Below are 21,629 nucleotides of genomic sequence, written 5' to 3' on the forward strand. Positions count from 1 at the left end.
CCCAACTTTTAGAGGCAGAACCCTATGAAGCCCCTCCACAATGTGTAACTTTTCACTATGCTGCATGGCAGCACAGGGAAATCTTTCCCACTGCGGGGGAGATTTCCCTGCGTTTCAGATTATAATAGGCAGGGCTGAAGCCCAGCTGGCTTTTAAAGGAAAAGAATGGTAGAAGCCCTCTTCTTCAAGGTACACACATACATACATGAGAATCTGGGGCTGTGCTATCCTTTGGCAGACTCCCAAAGATTTGGAATCACAGAAACCAACAATATGACCAGGGAAAATTATGTTTACACCTACTAACCTCCAGAAACCTATCAAGGATAAGGGGAAAATCTTAAGATGGATACTGGAGTCATGGAGGAGGAAAAGGATGCAGAGGACACGTTGTGGGGTGTGGGAGAAGAAAAATGGGGATAGGAAGGGAGCAAACATATTTCTGGAAATTATGCAAACACATGTGGATTGCCTAAACTCCACATATTCACTTGGCCTCACTGTTTTTGCCTCCTGAGAAGGTTAAGAGATCTGCACAGAGGAGGGTACCTTTCCTGCAGAATTCAGAAAGCTCTGATTGTGAGTGGAAGTGACAATCTTTATGCTGCCTCTTGCAGCAAACCTCACCCAGTTTCTGCTCTATCTTTGGCCACTAGAGCCACTGTAGGTCTCCTGCTCCCTTCCCTCATGACCTCTGACCAAACATAGGATCCCTTCCTACAGACCTCTTCAGGTCTCTTGGAGAAGAAACCTGCTCCTTTGGACCTTACTGTATGCAGAAATGTAATCTGTGAGTACACTGAGACTTTACAGCTGCCTGGAAAACTTTGTAAAAACTTTGACAACACCCCAGCAAAATTCCAAAAGAAAACTAGAAATGCTACCAAGTTTTACAAGTCCCCTAGATCCTTAAATGCTGGTCCAGAGCTTAAGTAACATCACCTCTCTGTGCCTCAGTGTCATCATCTGTAAAATGGGGATAATGGCATTTACTTCCTTTGAAAAGTACTTTGGGATCTACAGTTTTGAAAACTACTGTGTAAGAGTTAGATATTATTAAAGACAGAGTACTTTGGTAGCTTCCAGCTTCTCATATATAGTTTTGTGCACTAGACTTCAAAGTCTTCCTACACAACCTCATCTGAAGTCTTTTGGACAGACTGTTTGGTCGCTAAAACATGGCAGAAAAGTGTTGAAAAAGGTTTTAATCACAGTTTGAACAGTCTTCTATGGCCACTATCTTGAAAACTGTTTGTTCCAGTGACCACAAAAAATAGTATACGGTGATAAAAAAAATAGTATACTGCCCACAGGCCACACGTGTCATATTTGAAGCTGCACTAATTTTTATTGGGGCTTTTATACCGAAAGCGGTGGGCATGTAACAACAACAACAACAAAAGGTCTGTCTTATTTATGGTCTGGAATACCTATCGCCACTCCATAATTAAAAAGAATTAGGGTTTCACTGACAGATTGCATCTTTTAGTTGAAAACAAATACTTAAGATTAACTCATTCCTTCTCTCCTAGGCTGGCAGAGGCTAGTGCAATGGAGAAACAATATGTTAAATGTATGAAGGTAAAGTGGGCAGAGAGTATCTTATGTCACTTCGTAGCTATCACTCTGACTGCTTTATGAATATTAAGATCAAAACAGAAGCTACTTCCAAGACTCTCATGTAGAAGAACAGTTGCTGAAACACTGCACTGAAACATGAGGATGAAGAACTACTTCACAATCCATTAATTACTCAGCAGGATATTAATCATCATCATCTACTAGGGCTAAACATTTTTGAATCAGCAGGCCTGGACAACTTGCACCCAAGAGTCCTAAAAGAGTTGGTTGAGGAATCGCTGGCTCACTGATGTTAATTTTTAATAAATCATGGAATACCCAGGACATTCAAGAAGACTGGAGGAGTGCTAAAGTGCCAGTATTCAAAAAGGACAAGTGGGATCATCTGGCTAACTGACATCAAGTACAGGCATAAAAACGGAAAAGGTAATAAGGGATTCAATCAAAGAATTGAAGGATATAAATATAATTTATGACAGTCAACATGGTTTTATGGAAAATCAGTCTTGTTAAAAGAAACCAGATTTAATTTTAAAAAAAAACGAGATCACAAGTTTGGTTGATAAAGATATCTGCGTAGATGTAATATATTTAGACTTTGGTATGATGTTTGACTTAATACCACATGACTTTCTGATTTAAAAATCAGCACTATAAAATATCAATAAAGCACACAAGAAGTGTATTAATAACGTAGCGGGCAGATCTCAAGAAGTAGCTGTCAATGGGGGTGTTTCTAGCAAGGTTCCATAGGGATTGCTTTTAGGCCTGATGCTATTCAATATTTTCATCCATGATCTGGAAATAAATATAAAATCACTGGTGATAAAATTTATAGATTATACATATTGGTGGAGTGGAAAATAATGATGAGGAAAGTGGCAGTCAATCATACAGAGCGACTTGGAGCACATGGAAACCTGGGCCCATTCAAACAAGATGCATTTTAATACAGCCAAATGCAAAGTTATGCATCTTGGAGCAAGGAATGGAAGTTATATCTACAGAATAGAGGACTGTATACTGGAGAACAGTGACTATGAAAAGGATTTAGAGGTCATAATGGACAGGAAACTCAACAAGCGCTCTCAGTGGGATGCTGAAGCAAAAAGGGCTAATGAGATCCTTGGGTGTATAAACAGGGTGAGTAAAGTAAGTATGAGAAGGGAGCTGATTTTATCTCTGTACATTGCACTGAGGAATTTTAAGGACAAATGATAAAGCACAATTGGATGACCTTCCTTTTGCTGACAATGTTTGTCCTTAGTTCAACACATCCCTTAATGGAAGAAAAACTCCGTTTTTTTTTTTTGCAGAAGAGGAAAACAAGTTGGTTTGTTCATCAACAAGGGGAAGACAAAATATATGGCTAACTCTGCCCCAAGGTAACCTTTGAGCGTTATGTCATTTTTACCTATCTAGGGAGTGAGATGTGCAATGATGGTGCCACCATGCTAGACATCAGGCAACAGATATCAAAAGCAGCAATATCCATAAACTTGAAAGGATTTGGAAAAGAAGCATGATTAAAAATTCATATTTTTGTGTCAGAGCCAAACACCAGAATCATATCTGTCCTCCTTTATGGAGCAGAGTCATGGAAATCTACAACAGAAATTGCTAAGAAGATCAACTCATTCCAAAGTAAACATCTGTGGAAGATATCCAGAATCCACTGGAAAGAATTTCTTGCAACATCAGAAATTATAAGTAGAACAAACCAATTTAAAGCATCAAATATGGTAAGGAGACAACAACGGACCTATTTACAACATGCTTTAAAGAGGCCACCATCATGACTTCCACAGCAAGTGATAATATGAATACCACCTGAAAAGAGGGGCAAGGTAGAGAAATATTATGTAGAACAAAAAAGAAAGAAACCAGATCCATCAACATGACAATCTGATGCCTGAACAAACCAGCACAAGACCAAAATAAATGGCAGAAATGGAGGACACCCTATGCATCTCAGAGTACAGGAGGATTACAGTGGTATAAGTAACTTCATAGAGAGAAAGTGGTATAAGTACCTTCCATAAGGAGAAAAACACATACTGTCGGGCCCTGGAATTTACATCCTCTTGTTGAAGCAGCATGATTTTTAATACTTTTTCAAATTTGGGTGGTCTTATGCAATTTCCCCTCCCCCACCCCCAATTTGGTAAACAGTGTTTAGATTATATAGCAAGATTCAGTTGGATTTAATAAGCTCAATAAGCTTCTTTACTTTGTATACCAACTGCTGGTGCTGAGTGCCATTAAAGAGCTGCCAAATTATACCATAGGGATAACTGCACTTCCATGATAGACAAAAATAATCCCTGTATACACCAGTTAAATTTGCAAAGCAATCTGGGATTTGAGGCACTAGAATGGAAGATACCTGATCTTTCCTTTCCCTCATTCCAAATCCCTCAGGCCGGGTCATCCGCTCTAGATAGCAGTGGTCAATTCTTCAGTGTAGGTCACAAACAAAATGATAAACTTGTTCAATTCATCTCATTTATTCTATTTGGGCAGGGATACTGTATTTTAATTTTGCCTATTTTTTCCCCTCGGAAGCAAGCTCTTCTCCTTCTACCACCACACCCACTTTATTTTTAAAGGTGTTCATTACCAAAGATGCGTTTGAATTTTGTTTTAAAACAGAAAGTCCAAAAGAAAGTAAATAAACCTACAAGAAAACCCCAACCAGAGGAGCATCATATAAAGGCACTTAAGACAGCCAAAGTACTATATTTAAAAACAATTGACTACTATTCTAGTAAGCACCTGCGTCTTATTAAAATCATTACTCAAGACTGCCTCTCCAGGTTAGAAGAGAACACTGTCTCTCAAGACATTGCTAACATCCTGAAATTCCACCACCTTTGAGGTATTACGTAGGGAATACTGGATATCTCCAGAGCACTTTGGAACTACCTTGACATTGACAAACCCAACATAGCAGGATGCTAGTAATGCTTCTAACAAGTTTGGCATATACTTCTTTTTGAAAACAGAAAAGGTCCAGGGTGATGTTAGAGGGGGAAAGGGGTTTGATATGGGGAAGCTTCACAATGCAACAATACACCACATACCCAGCTGCTGCTGCTTGGCCCTTTGTTCTAAGATCAAAATTAGTTTCCAAAGAATATTGATAGCACCAGAAAGAGGATCTGTTCTTGCATTTTCAGGGGTATGAATGTGTCCTTTTCACTCTTACGATCCCACATATACAGAAACTGCCATGAAACTAGCATGAAGTTCTAAAATATTTCAGTTTACAAGTAAGGCATTTTAGCTACACAGCTTACAGGTCATTCACTGGCCAAGAATTTCTGACTGAACTCTCTACAGAAAAGCCTATACTCAGACATGCATGTAGCTGTTATTGTATTAAAAAAGTTCACAGAACAAAGAAAAGGAGCATAAACAAGAAGGCTAGCAATTACTGGCAGATGATATAGGTAAGTATACAATACATGTCTGGTTCTTGAAGCTAACCTCACCTTGGTATCTGTTCTATAAGACTGACCCTCACAACTTGAGAAGAGAGAAAGAAGGAGAAAGAAGAGAAGCTGCTACATCAAAGCTTGATTTAATGACCTCTTCAGATGGTTAATTACTTCGTGCCTTTGGTGCTGCAGCTAACAGACAGCTGGCATGGATCCAAAAAGTCATTCTCCACTCTACATCTTTTCACAGGTTAGGATACTTTTCAAGCGAATTCATGTCAAATTTAAGAACAGTTCATTTAAGTTTACAAATCCCTCTTTAAAGAACTTTTTTTCCTCTTTGTTTACTTCATACCCTACTTTCCTCTGCATACTTATCACTTCTAATAAATGTGTAATGAGGAGTCAAACAGACCCACTAAGACCCAACACAAGCACTGAAACAACTGGATTGCAATTATGGTATCTCCCACTTCAAAGTGAAATTAGAATTTAAAGCACTGCATTTCTGTCCCAAGAGGATCTCATTCTTGGATTTTAAAACCAAATTCTCAGTGTTTTATCAGCACAGCCACAATCCTTCTATCCCACCAAAAGAAATGACTAGTGTCTTCTTCAAGGTCCCATCAGTCAGAGCCGTCAGTTTTGGGATACTGAGAATCATTTCTTCCTCAGAAGGATCTAAATAGCCTTTTGAGTACTCCAAACCACCACTAACAAAAGAAGTGAGATTTCAAAACTGGGAATTGCATTCTGATCTGACAAGTTCAGGATTTTGGGGGGCACCAATCTAGATGTCCTTGAGTATTGCCACAGTACTTCATCAGTGACTTTCATAGCATTTGCTTAAAATACATGCAAACTGGGAATGAGTTAAATACCTAGAAAGAAAGAAATTAGATTAAAAAAAAATAGTCAGACAAGGTTCAATCATAAGACTTGAGAACTGCCATACCAGGTCAGATCAATGATCTATCTAAATCTAGTGCAGTGTCCATCTCTGACAGTGGTCAAGAAGCTTCCAGAAGCACACCAGAAGCTTTAGAGGAAGGTAAAACATGAGGGGAAGAGGTGGGGTGCTTCTTTCAAACCACAGGAAGTTAATGGATGGCTTATGTCCTGAAACATGATGATTTGAATTTGAATGTTTAAACTATGGTATCGAATGCTGAATCTCACTAAGTTCTCTGCCTCACCAATAATTTTTGGCAGTAAACTTCTCAGGTTGATTGTGCAATGCGTGAACAAAAATATTCTCTGTTTCAGATTTTTTAATCTTTAAACTTCTTTTTTTTGTACCATGAGAACATTTACTAGACTGGGGGCTGGAGGGCGGGGAGGGTGTTTTTCTAATTTGTCCAGAGGCAGCTAAGACTTCAAATTCGTTGTCTGACAAGAAAATATAGTTGTCCCAAATTTCTGAGCTAAGGCTATTCTCTCAAATAAATTAAAATAATATGTTGCAGCTTTAAATATCTAAACTCATCTCTCTGCATTCTTCTTGACTGGAAAATTGTACCCAGATTTCTCCTTTTTGTTTTCTTGTTTTTAGTATATTACTAACCTTATCAGTAGGGCTGTCAAGCGATTAAAAAAATTAACTGTGATTAATCGCACTGTTAAGGAATAATAGAATACCATTTATTTAAATATTTTTGGATATTTCCTACATTTTCAAATATACTGATTTCAATTACCACACAGAATACAAAATGTACAGCGCTCAGTTTATATTATTATTTTTATTACAAATATTTGCACACTAAAAAACAAACAGTATTTTTCAATTCACCTAATACAAATAATGCAGTGCAATCTCTTTATCATGGAAGTTGAACTTACAAATGTAGAATTATGTACAAAAAATAACTGCACTCAAAAATAAAACAATGTAAAATTTTACAGCCTGCATGTCCACTCAGTCCTACTTCTTGTTCAGCCAATCGCTAAGACAAACAAGTTTGTTTACATTTACAGGACATAATGCTGCCTGCTTCTTATTTACGTCACCTGAAAGGGAGAACAGGAATCTACATGGAACTTTTGTAGCTGTCATTGCAAGGAATTTATGTGCCAGTTGTGCTAAACATTCGTATGACCCTTCGTGCTTCATCCACCATTCCAGAGGACATGCGTCCATGCCGATGACGATCAAAAGCAGTGTGGAGTGACGCATATTCATTTTCATCATCTAAGTCAGATGCCACCAGCAGAAGGTTGATTTTCTTTTTTGGTGGTTTGGGTTCTGTAGTTTCCACATCCGAGTGTTCCTCTTTTAAGACTTTTGAAAGCATGCTCCACACCTCGTCCCTCTCAGATTTTGGAAGGCAGTTCAGATGCTTAAATCTTGGATCGAGTGCTAAAGCTATCTTGAGAAATCTCACACTGGTACGTTCTTTGCCTTTTCTTAAATCTGAAGTGAAACTGTTCTTAAAACAAACAACATGTGCTGGGTCATCATCCGAGACTGCTATAACATGAACTGTATGGGAGAATATGGGTAAAACAGAGTAGGAGACATACAATTCTCCCCCAAGGAGTGCCATCACAAATGTAATTAACGCATTTTTTTAAACAAGCATCATAGGCATGGAAGCATGTCCTCTGGAATGGTGGATGAAGCATGAAGGGTCATACGAATGTTTAGCACAACTGGCACGTAAATTCCTTGCAATGACAGCTACAAAAGTGCCATGTAGATGTCTGTTCTCCCTTTCAGGTGACGTAAATAAGAAGCAGGCAGCATTATGTCCTGTAAATGTAAACAAACTTGTTTGTCTTAGCGATTGGCTGAACAAGAAGGAGGACTGAGTGGGCTTGTAGGCTCTAAAGTTTTACATTGTTTTGCTTTTTTGAGTGCAATTATATAACAAAAAAATCTACATTTGTATATTGCACTTTCATGATAAAGATATTGCATTATAATACTTGCATGAAGTGAATTGAAAAACGCTTTATCATTTTACAGAGCAAATATTTTAATAAAAATCATAATATAAAGTGAGCAGTGTGCACTTTGTATTCTAATATTTGAAAATGTAGAAAAACATCCAAAATATTTAATAAATTTCAATTGGTATTCATTCTACTGTTTATCAGTGTGATAAATCGTGATTAATTTTTTTTAAGTTAATCGTGTGAGTTAACTGTGATTAATCAACAACGCTACTTATAAGTTCAGGTTTGTCCTACTTTGTAGAAATTAAATTGCCAGATACTGAGAATCAGCATTGAGACCATTGCAATAATTTATTTTATATGCTAGTACAAATTATAATACTTAAAATTATAATTTTCATTAATATCCATTTGGCTTGAAATCCAAATCTAGTCACACTGAACAGCACTAGATTAGTTCTCCATTAGTGCTGCCCACTGATGCTAGTGAGTGCTAATTGTGACTGTGTCTTTGAATGTTATGTTCCTGGCACCCATTAAAGCCAGTAGGAAATGGCATGATGGAGCTAGAAAGTAGTTTCACTTGGGACATGCACCCATATCTGAGTCAAACTCTGGAATCCTAATGTGTGTGTATGGACTTGTTTTGTCTTAGCTTAATGTAGAAAAACCACATTCCACCACTACGCACCACAAAATAACGAGGAACAATATTTCTACCAAGATCAATATATCCTGAAAGGAGGTGATCTGGTGAATAAACAAGCGTGTGTACTGTTAAAAATGCACGTGCACTGCCATTTCATGAGAGTTTGGTGTTAGTTAAATGTTATTTTAGAGAATCAACAACACAGGAGACACTCCTTTCCTGCTCAGTCAGTACCTGTGTAAAGTGTCTAGCAGATTTTCAATTTGTACAATGTAGTAATGAGGCTATTTTTTCCTCTGTGTTTTTATTTTAAATCTGGATGGGATAGGGGCATTTGCAAATATGACACGTATAGGAGACAGAATGGATAAAATTCCTTAAGACAATCTGATTTCACATTAGCTCAGTCTATCTGACCCTCAGGTCCTTGATAAATGTATGACTGTACCTCACTAGTGCCTCTGCAAACACTATACTGGTGAGGAGGCTTCATGTGTGATGCAAAGAAACACAGAAATCCCAGGATGCAGAGCTTTGCCACATTATTATTTGTCTTTGACATATTATTTGTCTTTTTCTTGGCCTTTCCCAGTTTGAGAAGCTAGGTAAAGTCAGAATCACCACATAGTGGATATTACCCCTATTTTGTGGAAGCCATATTAACAGGGAAGAGTGAACTCTGGAACTGGAAAAGGAAGCTCAGCCCTTTTGTTCATCATTCTGCATGAAGCAGGTGAGACTAGGGTGCTCAGATGATGATCAAGGACGAGCATTATAAAATTTATGCTATTTCATTTTTAAAAGTGTGAAGTGAAAAGAAACACTAACCTGTGAATTGAGCTTGTTCACTTGGAGAAACGCAAAGAATAGAAAATGAGTACTTGTGGCACCTTAGAGACTAACAAATTTGAGTATAAGCTTTTGTGAGCTACAGCTCACTTCATCACTTTCATAAGAGAAAGCTTTTGCTCAAATAAATTGGTTAGTCTCTAAGGTGCCACAAGTACTCCTTTTCTTTTTGCGAATACAGACTAACACGGCTGCTACTCTGAAACAAAGAATAGAGTTCCAATGTTTGTTATTGCCAGGGAAATATCCTAGATTCCACATCAACTTTGGTCCTGTGTACACAGGAATGGCAGTGCTCTTTTCCTACATTGCCTTTAATGTCACTCACCATTCAGAGGATGAATACTGCCCTACAAATAAGTAAATGCTAAAATAATTCAACTCAGATATGCACAGAGCATGGCACTTCACCCCACCACCCGAGTTTTCCAATACAAACTCATTATGGCACAGACAGCGCTAAGAAGAGGCCAAGGGCAGGAAAGTTTTAGCTCACCAAAGGAGTACTAAAGATAAAAGAGGAGTTAGGCAAGCAAAAAAAAGAGCCCAGGTACGGGATAGATGAAGGATATCAAGAAGGCAGAGAATGAAAGCACAGAGGATTTGGGCCTGAATACAAAGGGAACGCTAATAACAAATTAAACTTTCATCTACATTTTCATTTAGAATCAGTCAAGCAGGAACCAGTACAATTTTAACATAGATTCTAAATGAGGCTCAGATTCAAACACTCAATTACATTTTCTAAGTCAATGATTTATTACAAAGATAAGAAAAGTACTGCAACATAAAACTGTATTAAACCACAGGGGAGAGCCTGAGGGAGGAGGGGAACTTTACTAATCCCATTGTAAGGCATACACAGCCAGCTGCTATTGTCCTGTTTCATGCGCTAGACATAAAAAAATACAAGGGGGAAGGGAGGAGATACACAGATAGGTACACTGTAAATACTGAACTCTAGAATACACATTCTATGTTAACTATCAGCTATCACTAAAACTGTGGGGTCACTTCAGAGCACAGTGTCAGGAAACGGAAAGAAAACTCTACAACCAACTTCACTAGTAGCCTCTGCTTGGAACGAATTTGGGAACATATATACGTTACATTATTTCTGTAGTTTGAGAAATTTATTTTCCATTTTACACTAAGCACTGTAGCACCCAAATCATCACTGCAGTGTCTACTGAAAATTAGTTGCAAAGTAAATAGTTAGAAACTGAGTACCTAGAAAATAAGAGGGGAAAATAATTTTTTTCCAAAGCTAATGTTAAAAGAATTATATAATACATAGGTTGAGAAATGAATGTCTGTCCATCTAGGTACAGTGCTTAGATTATCCACAATTACAAAGTTTGTTTTTAAAGTAATAAAATACACAGAGCATAATCAGCAACAACACAAACGTAGGTGAACGAATTTAAGAATACAGATTAGATATTTAGCATCCATGCATTCGGATTACATTACTCATGAAAAAAGTTATAGAGAGTTGGTGGCGAAAAGCAAAATATCAATGAGTGAAGACTGTCCCTCAATAATTGAGAATTTAGGATAGGTTGTCCATTTAGAGAAAAAAAACAATCCATCAGGAAAGTATCTGAGCTACTTTCCTGACCGCGCTTCTCATCGGTACTCCAGCTCATTCCTCCTGATATTGCTGATGTCCGGTGACGTGTTCTATGTAGATGTCCCTCGATCACCTGATGGCATCCGACACCATGAGTTGCCACATCAGCTGAGTGTAGCGTTGACCGACTTCACGTTCTTTCAGCACTCGCTCATTACCGGGGTCCCATGCGCCCAGGGCTCCGACTATCAGTGTGAGTTTGGACCTTGTAGCCCCTAGCCCTCAGGATATCGGCCAGAGGGGTGTATTTCACCAGCTTTCAAGATCAGGCATCGTGGAAAGCGGGGGTCCTGTTTTCGAAGGGCACAGTGATGTTCACCATGATGATCATCTTCTGGTCCTCGTTGGTGATGACAACGTCTGGTCGCAGTTGGCTGCTGGTTCCAGAGATGGCAGCGTTCACGGCTATCTTCCCCACAGGTGGTGGGATGGCTCTGACCAGTCAGTCAATCTTGGATGGCATTGTGCCACAGCTGCCAGGCTCTGGAATGGGGGTTGCAGCTACACAAGATGTGGGGTAGTGTCTAGTTGACATAGCCACACTTCCTGCATCGCTTGTCCCGATTCCCATGGTGGACGGCTCTGTTCAGTGGGAAGCAGTTGAGCCGGGCCCAGTGCATGAACCTCCAGCCGGCAAATCAGGTGAAACTGCCCCCAAGGAGGAAGTGGTTGTTGGTGGCCCACTTGCATGTTACCTCAAAGGCCTTGCCCTGGTCTGACTTCTGTTTCAGGTTTTCCACGAATTGGCAGCAGATGGCATCTTCAGGGTCCTCTCCAGCTTGGTTCTGGCTCTCTGAGTGATGATGGTGCGCTCCATGTTCTTCACCTGTGGCACCAGGACTCCCATCTCCTGGTGTTCCTCGCACTACTACTACTAAAACAGCCATAAATCGTCGTTTCCCCTACAGAACAAAAATATGTGAATATATACAACTTATTACTTCTGTAGCACTTTTCACATGAGAACCGCAAGGCACTTTTCCAACTTTAGGCCTCAACACATCCTGGGAGATAGGTAAGTACACTAAATGTGTATTACAGGTTGTTAGAGTAACTTTTTCAAGTTAACATAAGGAGTAGTGGCAAAGCTGAGTGAGAGCAGAACTCAGATCCAAGTCACAGACACTCTGATAATTACTAAATGACAGTCCCTCCCCATGATAACAAACAGGATATAAGTGTTGTATTTGTACAGTTCCATAATTTCAGTGTCTCCGAGCATAACAAGTGGGACCTCACTCCACCTTGCCTGTTTGTGCAAAACATGCAGGTCACATTGGCCGTCATGACCCTGATGCGATCAGTGTGCGATCAGTGGGAGAAAAGTGTCGGCAGGCACTGCAGACCACGCATAGCTCTAGAAGGTTGATATGTAAGGTAGATTCAGTTAAGGACCATCTTCCTTGCACCATTTGAGTGTGAAGGTGCGCTCCACAACTGATGAAGCGGGCATCGGTGGTTAGAATCATGGTAGGTGACAGTTTCAGGAAAGGAATGCCGATACAGATGATGTTGGGCTGTCTCAATCAGAGTATTGAGTCTTTTACTCTCATTGGCTTGGATATGCATTTGTGCAGGCTATGCCTGCGAGGGACGTATACTGTATGCTGCTACACTTGAAGGCATCGTATGTGTAGTCGTGTGCTTTACCATGAACGTGGCTGCTGCCATGTGGCTGAGTAGCTGGGAGATATGTTCTGATGGAGATCTGGGGGCAGGCTTGTACCTTGGATACAAGGTCAACAATAGCCCAAAATCTGTGATAGAAGGAAGGCTTTGGCTTATATGGCATCTAACTGTGCCCTGATGAACTCCTGGTGTTGCACTGGCGTTAAAGTAGATTTCTCCAAGTTCACACAAAGGCCTAGCTCCATGAAGAGGTTCATTGTCACCTGGAAGGTGTGAAGAGCATCAGTTTCAGACAGGACTTTGAGGAGACAGTTGTCTAAGTAGAAAAAGTTTGCAGGGATAGGCAACGACTACCACAGGACCTTCAAGAACACACAAGGGGCCACTGACAGTCCAAAAGGCAGTGCGTTGTACTATAGCGATCAGTGCCCATGGTGAACCGGAGAAAACATCTGTGGTCAGGGGGTATAGTAATAAGGAAATCAACATCTTGGAGGTTGAGGGCCGAGAACCAATCCTCCTGTTCCAGTGCTGGGATAATGGTGGAGAGGGTAACCATTTTGAAGGGTTGCAGTTTGATGAACTTGTTGAGGTTTCAAAGGTCCAGGATCAGCCACCACCTGCCTGATTTCTTCTGGATCAGAAAATAAAGGGAGTAGAAACCCTGTCCTCTGTGTTGGGAAGGGACCAGTTCTGTGGCTCACAGTTGCAGAATGGGTTCGTGAGAAGGGTCCCTGAAGAGGGACAGGAAGGGAGGGTGGTGGGGTAGAATGGACAGGAAAGGGATGGAGTATCCTTCCCTGATGATCTTGAGGACCCACCTGTCTCAGGTATTAGCCTCCATGACGGAAGGAAGGGGGCTAAACGTTTGCCAAACTGGTGGGATGTCAAAGATGGTTGGTATGACTGGAGCATGGGGAGGCTTCTCCAGGCCTCGACCACACCTTCAAAATTGTTGCTTGGCTTGAGGTGCATTGAAGGGGCTGGAGGCCCCTTGAGGAGCACTGTCTGCATATGGCAGGCGGCTTTTGTCATCAGCTCTCAGTATCATAGGGCCACTGTGGGGTGTACTGCAGTGGTTGGGATCGCAGGGGAAGATACTTCCTGGTCGTCTTTTCGACACTGGTGTGTAAATGCCAAGAGAGCATAGAGTAGCTAGGGAGTTATCCGTGTGCTCCGCGAAAAATTTGGGACCTTCCAAGGGTAGATCCTCTACTGTAGTTTGTACCTTTTTAGGAAGGCCCGAGAGGTGGAGCCATGAAGCCCGCCTTATAACAACGGCAGTTGTGATGGAACGAGCAGCCATGTCCAAAGTCCCAAAAGGCTTCCAGAGATGTATAGGCTTTCGTCAGGTAGGTCGTGGCAGAGTTTTTGTATTTTTGAGTAGCTGACAATTATATTTAGCCATTAGCTGTAGTTGGAAATGCAGAACTGAAGAGTCGCGGACTAATAAACTTTGCATCTGAAAGCTCAAGTTGTTTCCAGTCTCTATCATGGTGGGTATTGATGAGATTGATATTGATGTCCTTTTTCCTGCACAGCATTGACAACTAAGGAATTTGGGGTAGGGTGAGTAAAAAGAAATTCCAAGTCCTTTGCAGGAACATAATATTTTTTTCCACCTGCTTGTAAGTTGGTGGAATGGACACGGGGGTCTGCCAGAGTATTTTTGCAGGATCAAGTAGGGCCTTGTTGATAGAGGGGGCTATTTTAGAAGAGGACAACGTATGCAGGATGTTGAGCTGCTTACGTTGTTAGTCCTTCACCCCCTCTAAAGGGACCTGAAAAGGGCCTGCAATCCTACAAAATAACTCCTGAAGGTGTTTAGTCATCAGCTGCAGTACGAGATGTAGGCATGATAGCCTCATCAGGAAGGAAGAGTAAAAGTGGAGTGGCGGTGGAATGGTCTCCTGCTCTTCTTCCTCCTCTGGTACGGGCAGAGGCTCAGCTTGCGGTGGACGAGACGTTGATGAAGAAGGCAAAAAAAATGGTTACCTACCTTTCAAAACTGTAGTTCTGTGAGATGTGTTGCTCGTGTCCATTCCATGCTAGGGTGTGTGCGTGCCCATGTGCACAGTTGCCAGAGATTTTTCCCCTTAAGTTCAGTATCTGTAGGACCAGCCCTAGCACCCCCTGGATGCCCCACATTTATAAGGGGCATCGCCAGCCCCACACCCTCTCAGTTCCTACTTGCCATCAACTCCAACAGAAGAGTAGGAGGATGGGTCATGGACTGGACATGAGCAACACATCTAGAATAGTTATGAGAGATAGGTAACCGTTTTTTCTTCTTTGAATGCTTGGTCATTTGGAATCTATGCTAAGTGACTCACAAGCAGTACCTTGGAGGAGTGCTCGAAGTTCATGGATAAGCTAACACTGCCCCCCCAAAACTAGCATTGCCTCAGACACAGTGGGACATGAACGTATGATAGATGACCATGTCGTGGCCCTACAGATGTGTGTCCCAGCTCAGGGCCCCTAGGATAGCGGTAAACCACTAGAACTAGCGGTTCCTTCCCCTGGGCTACTTCCCTCTCCTGCCCTTCAGCTTGTGGGGCTTCCTGCCCTCCTTCTGCATAAACCAGGTGTCCCTTTACCTAGAGTCTTGGTCTTCTTAGCCCACCGCAGCACTTCTCTAAACTCTCCTCTGCTTCCCTCCAAACTGCTCTCTGCTCCAACACCAATCCACTCTGCTTCAACTCCTCCTCTTGTCTGATTGAAGCGGGGGGGGGGTCGGTTTATCATGTGACTGGCTTCAGGTGCTTTAATTGGCTTCAGGTGCTTTAATTAATTTATAGCAAACTTTCTTCCCTCTACAGGGAATAAGGCTCCCTTCTAACACTCTCCTGCTGCCATCTGGCATCTATGCCATCTATGCACTCTCAGAGATCATAATAATGAACAAGATAATGATGTTGACTAGAAATGTCACCAGCTCAATGATACATGTACAAAAGCACAGGTTTGTCATGTTATTATACTTTACAGTCTCACAGTAATAGCCATGTGTCTGTAGCCTCAGAGGTGGTTCTTTCAAACTGCTTCAATTATTGGTATTGAAAATTTTCTGTTCCTTCCTGATCCTATCTACCTTCCAAGACTGAAGTAGCAAGGAGGATGATAATGAGTGAATGCTAGTGATACTCAGCTCGTCCTCTCCACATCATTCTCTCCTTCTGTGGACCCTAACCAACATAATGCATAAGCTTTTCTGCTAGATTTATTTTCATTGAAAAAGAAAACACAAGGCTCCTCCGAAGGTATTGACTGTTCTGTTAAACTAATTTTCTGCCAGTGAAACAGAGGGAGAGAGAGCTGTGCATCACTTTTCCAGGCTCCATATTCAGTACATTTTATAATATCTCCTTACATTGCATTAAATAAAGGTGCTGTCTCAAAAACATTGTAATTGTAAGAACTCCAAAGTGGAGTGATTCTAGTACCTGAAATGTGAGCTAGACGAGATTTGCCTAAAAAGATTCAAGACATTACGTTTTGTTGCATATCAACTTAAGTGGTGATGCCAATGGACTTTCATACTTATTTAAATTCTGCATTATTAATAGCCCTCTTAAAAGTGGTGAATTAAAATTAATCTTCTCTTTTTGATTTTATCATTAGCCAGCTAGTAAACATCACTATCCCTCTTTCTTCCATCTTTTGAATGACTGGAAGGCATAGTTCCTTGTTTACCTCTTTTATATACCAGCCTCAGCAGTGATCTTAGCAGTGCACAAAATGCACTACACATTTATCTATGCCAACCAGTCCAGGCAGGAATCCAACAACTTCAGAAGGAGTGCTTTAGATAGCTTTTGTTGCAAAGAGAGTAGGTAGAGCATAGTAAAGATTTTTGTGAATCCCCCAAAAAACTATTTCTTTAGTTATCTGAACAGATGATCAAATACCTAGAATAATTATTTAGAATCATAGGATTTTGTCCAACAGTTTTAAAACAGATCAAATTTTGGGCCACAGATACTTGACAGTATCATTCTCTAACAGCATAATTTACCCCAAAACATCTTGGCTATGACAACTTTACCGCTAGAGATGATATTTCTTAATTTTAACAGACAGCATATCACTTTGCCTAAAGGATTATTTAGATAAACAGTGCCTAGCCCAATAGGATCCTGGTCCATAACCAGGTTTCCTCTGTGCTACAGTATTGCTACTGCTACTACTTATAATAATAATCAGATTCTTTCAACTTTAAGACCCTTAGTTTCCAGGTATTATTTCCAAATTTAAATATTGCCTAGTCATCATTTTTTCTGTGCAAGCTAAGAAGTTCTCTATAATGAAAATGTCCGGTGGGAGGGAGAAGCATTTAATAAAAGTTGAACAAACAAATGCTTGTACAACACCTAGTTCAACCAAGTTCATCCAACATGTCACCAATTCCACTTCACTGCCACCAGAAGCGGACAGATGCTGCTGATGACACACCTAATATCCACAGAAGCAAATCTAGAAACACTGCACAATGGGAAAACTTGTTCTTCTGCCAGTTTCCTTTCAGAGGATCTTATTGTGTTCCATATCGAGATAACATGGGTAGATCTCAAACAAGATTCCAGCATCACACCAGCCAAGACAACATGAAATATTAACAGTTTTACTGGCAACAGCCATTGTATCAGGAGATGTTTAAAACTAGAGTAGAGCCATAAGGCCTTTGATTCATAGTGTATCCAACTAGAAGATACAGATTAAAGCCTACTCCGTCAGGATTGCCAGTCGTAAATGCTAGTGAGGGGGTGGGGGTAGCGGGGCTAGATCAAGCCAGCAAAGAAAAATGAATAGACCGCAGATAGAAACAAAACAGACTAAAGTCTGTACACATTTTCTGTAACTGACAATTCAAACTTTCATTAAAAGATATGACAGACAATCCTTGGGAACAGCAGAATTCTGACTTGTATAAATGAAGACAGAAAATGAATTTCACTTCAGAAGAAATGCTAAAAAATCTGCTACATGTAATAAATAGTACAGGAAATAAAGATATTCACGTTAGAGGGCCAAGTCCATTAGCTTAAAGATTGAAGCCATCCTCATAAACCTCTGTCAAGGCGGATTCCCCACTCTGGCACTTTGAGTCCCGAAGGTGGGGGTCCGCAGGGATTTTAAAAATTAATACTGGCCACTTCAGGCTTGATTTAAACTCCCAAGGTTACAGCTTGGATGGGTAGATGCTGCCACCACCCAAGTGCAAAAACTCCTTGAAAACCCAGGAAGGCGCACTTGGGAATTCCATGCTGTGGGATACCCTCAAGCTTTCACCCACGCTCTGGGGAAGAGCTGAGAAAGAAAATAATGGAAATCAGCTGTTGCCACCAGCTAATTAAACATATGCATAAACCTCTTAGGGACACAAAAATCCAACCCTGTTCTTAAAAAAGGTAAATTTTTTTAAAAACAAAAAGAAAGAAAATACCCCTGGAACTTAGGCTTTTTCCTAGGTTTTAAAAAAACAATTACAAGGATTAAGCATCATGATAGCTTCTTGAGGTCCAGCTTAAAGGTTACAAGCAAAACAAAAGCACCTGGGGTTAGCACAGTGGAGTCCACAAGCCATAAAGAAATAAAAGAGATAAACCTAATCACGTCTTCCTAGACATTTCATGACCTACTTACATATCTGGGCTTTTAAATTAGTAGTTTCTAGGTATGATCTGATGATTTTCATACCTGGCCCAAAGCTTTTTACAGCATAGTTCCAGCCCTGTCTCTGTTCTCCTGGAGAACACCAGACAGATAGACAAAGGCCAAGTTTTTTCCTAATTTTAAAAAGTTCTAGCCCCCCCATTGGCTCTTTTGGTCAGGTGCTTATCTCTTCCTTTTACCTGTGGACTTTTTAACCCTTTACAGGTAAAGCAAGTAGAGAACAGCAACTAAGAGGAATTTTATAGCTAACTGGCTGGCTGGCTGTCCATAAAAGGGAGCTGTCCCCCCTCCCCTTCATTTATCACAACCTCTATATATGGTCTAGCAACATTTTAAATAATTATTATATATCCAAGCTTCTTGGTCAAAAAGTATGACAGGGAGCTCAACCAGTATTGAGTATGATGCACTACGGCTCATTTAAACACATGGTTCAAAGCCACTCCTGGTATAACTTCACTGAAATCAGACTTGTTTACATCCCCAAAAAGTAATAAGTTTTCAGTAAAAAGCCAAGTCCATAGTAAAAGATATGTGGCCTAAATGTTAGAACAGGGGACTGGGAGTTAGGATTCCTGGATTCTATTAATAAATAGTACTGATTTAGTATGTGACCTTGGTCAAATTGCTTAATCTCCACATGAATTTCCCCTTTTGTACAAGGTTAGTTCTTACTGAACTCAATATTGTCTTGAGCCCTCAAAGTTCATAGCTTAAGCAAATAAAAATCTGTTGGCCAGGTGAGAGAAACTGGCTGAGCTGGCACATAATCATTTTCTTGAACTACTAAAGTCTCCCCCCCACCACCCCAATTAAGGCAATGGGTGGGGAAGGATGAGTTTTCAGGACGACATGTCCACCACACAAATACTTCAGTCATTACAAACAGTAAGGTAGAAGCACAAGCAACATATAGGATCACTGAAAGGTTAACACTGGTGTTTGCTCTGTTTTGCTTTTGGGCTGTTTTTTAATTTCCCTTCAAAACTTTGACTAAGCTCACAAGTTTATCATGAACAATCTTCCCATAACATCAACAAATTCACCCACTAACCTCAAAAACGTAAATAAAGGAACAAAGGGACTTTTGGCAGCCTTGGATATTTTATACCAGGAATGAGGCTATATCAGAGGACACAGAACCTTGTACATCTGCAAACTTACCTTCTTCTGAAGAACGTTGACCTTGCGTTCTTTCACATCCAGCATGTCCTTGAGGTCATGTATCTCTCCTGCTTGAGTCCCTTTCTCCTCTGCTATCTCCTGGATCTGCTTTGTCTTCTTATTCAGCATTGTCTCTTTTTCCTCCAGACGTAATCGTAGTGCATCCACCTGAGTTTACACATGTAGAAGCAAGACTGGGTTAGATAGGAAAGAAAAGAGTTATTAGACAAGGAATACACAACTTCCACAATAAAATGAGTGGTGGCAAACCCAGACAGATTCTGGAAACTTCATTAAGACTGTGAAATCCAACAGCCTCAGCAAAGATGGTTACTATTCAAGAACGATTTATCAAACTAAGAATACTTGGAGACCTGATGCCTACATAAACATCAATATTTAATAGGGCCGTCAAGCGATTAAAAATTAATGGCCATTAATCATAATTAACTGCATTGTTAAACAATAATAGGATACCATTTACTTGAATATTTTTGGATGTTTTCTACATTTTCAAATATATTGATTTCAATTACAATAGAATACAAAGTGTACAGTGCTCAATTTATATTTATTTCCGATTACAAAAACATTTGCACTGTAAAAAATTATTTTTCAATTCACCTATTACAAGTACTGTAGTACAATCTCTATCATGAAAGTTGAACTTACAAATGTAGAATTATGTACAAAAAATAACTGCATTCAAAAATAAAACATTGTAAAACTTTGGAGCCGACAAGTCCACTCAGTCCTACTTCAGCCAAACAAGTTTGGTTACTGTCATAACCATACAGCTAAGGGTAGCCTAGAATTCCTCCTTACCTGTAAGGGGTTAAGAACCTCAAATAACCTGGTTGGCACCTGACCAAAAGGACCAATGGGGAAAGAAGATACTTTCAAATCTTTTGTGGGGCAGGGGAGGGGGCGGGCTTTGTTGGTGTGTTCTCTGGGGAAAGCAGAGACGCATCAGGTGAAAAAACGTCTTCTCCTATAAACCATCCTGTACAAGTCTCTGATATTACAAAAAGAGTAAGTAAATAAGGCAAGGTGCGTTAGATTACCTTTTGTTTTCAACTTGTGAATTTTCCCTTTGTTAGAGGGAGGTTTATCCCTGTTTTGTTGTAACTTTGAAACTAAGGCTCGAGGAGGTTCCTCTGTGTTTTGTGCATCTTTTGTTACCCTGTAAAGTTATCTTCCAACCTGATTTTACAGAGGGGATTTTTACCTTTTCTTTTTTTAAAAATAAAATTCTTCTTTTAAGAACTGAATGATTTTTTTTCCCAGTGTCCAAAGATCCAGGGATTTGGGTCTGTGTTCACTTTGTAACCAACTGGTTAGGATATTATTCTCAAGCCTCCCCAGGAAAGGAGGTGTAAGAGCTTGGGGGGATAATTTGGAGGAACAGGAACTCCAAGTGGTCCTTTCCCTGATTCTTTGTCTAAATCACTTGGTGGTGACAGCATACTGTTGAAGGACAAGGTAGAATTTGTGCCTTGGGAAAGTTTTTAACCTAAGCTGGTAAAAATAAGCTTAGGGGGTCTTGCATGCAGGTCCCCACATCTGTACCCCCGGGTTCAGAGTGGGGAAGGAACCCTGACAATTACAATTTGCAGGAGATAATGCTGCCTGCTTCTTGTTTACAGCGTCACCTGAAAGTGAGAACAGGCATTTGCATGGCATTGCAAGATAGTTGCATCCCAGATGCACTAAAGATTCATATGTCCCTTCATGCTTCAACCACCCTTCCAGAGGACGTGCATCCATGCTGATGATGGGTTCTGCTCGATAACAATCCAAAACAGAGTGGACCCATGCAGGTTCATTTTGATCATCTGAGTCAGATGCCACCAGCAGAAAGTTGACTTTCTTTTTTTGGTGGTTCGGGTTCTGTAGTTTCCGCATCAGGGTGTTGCTCTTTTAAGACTTCTGAAAGCATGCTCCACACCTCATCCCTCTCAAATTTTGGATGGCACTTCAGATTCTTAAACCTTGGGTCAAATGCTGTAGCTATCTTTAGAAATCTCTCATTAGTATCTTTTGTGTTTTGTCAAATCTGCAGTGAAAATGTTCTTAAAACGAACATGTGCTGGGTCATCATCCGAGACTG

At 40.4% G+C, this 21,629-nt stretch overlaps 1 protein-coding gene across 6 annotated transcripts in view; it reads right to left on the bottom strand.

Moving 5' to 3' along the window:
• Positions 1 to 21,629, bottom strand: part of ERC1 (ELKS/RAB6-interacting/CAST family member 1) — a 546,576-nt gene that overhangs the window by 354,393 nt on the left and 170,554 nt on the right. For all 6 annotated transcript variants that reach the window (XM_084634612.1, XM_084634613.1, XM_084634610.1 and 3 more), the window contains one exon: positions 19,520 to 19,687. In XM_084634612.1, coding sequence (XP_084490738.1) covers positions 19,520 to 19,687 — 168 coding nt within the window. The remainder of the gene's footprint in view (positions 1 to 19,519; positions 19,688 to 21,629) is intronic.

This window comes from Lepidochelys olivacea (genome assembly GCF_965140295.1).
Source record: "Lepidochelys olivacea isolate rLepOli2 genome assembly, chromosome: 1".
Taxonomy (NCBI): Eukaryota; Metazoa; Chordata; order Testudines; family Cheloniidae; genus Lepidochelys; species Lepidochelys olivacea.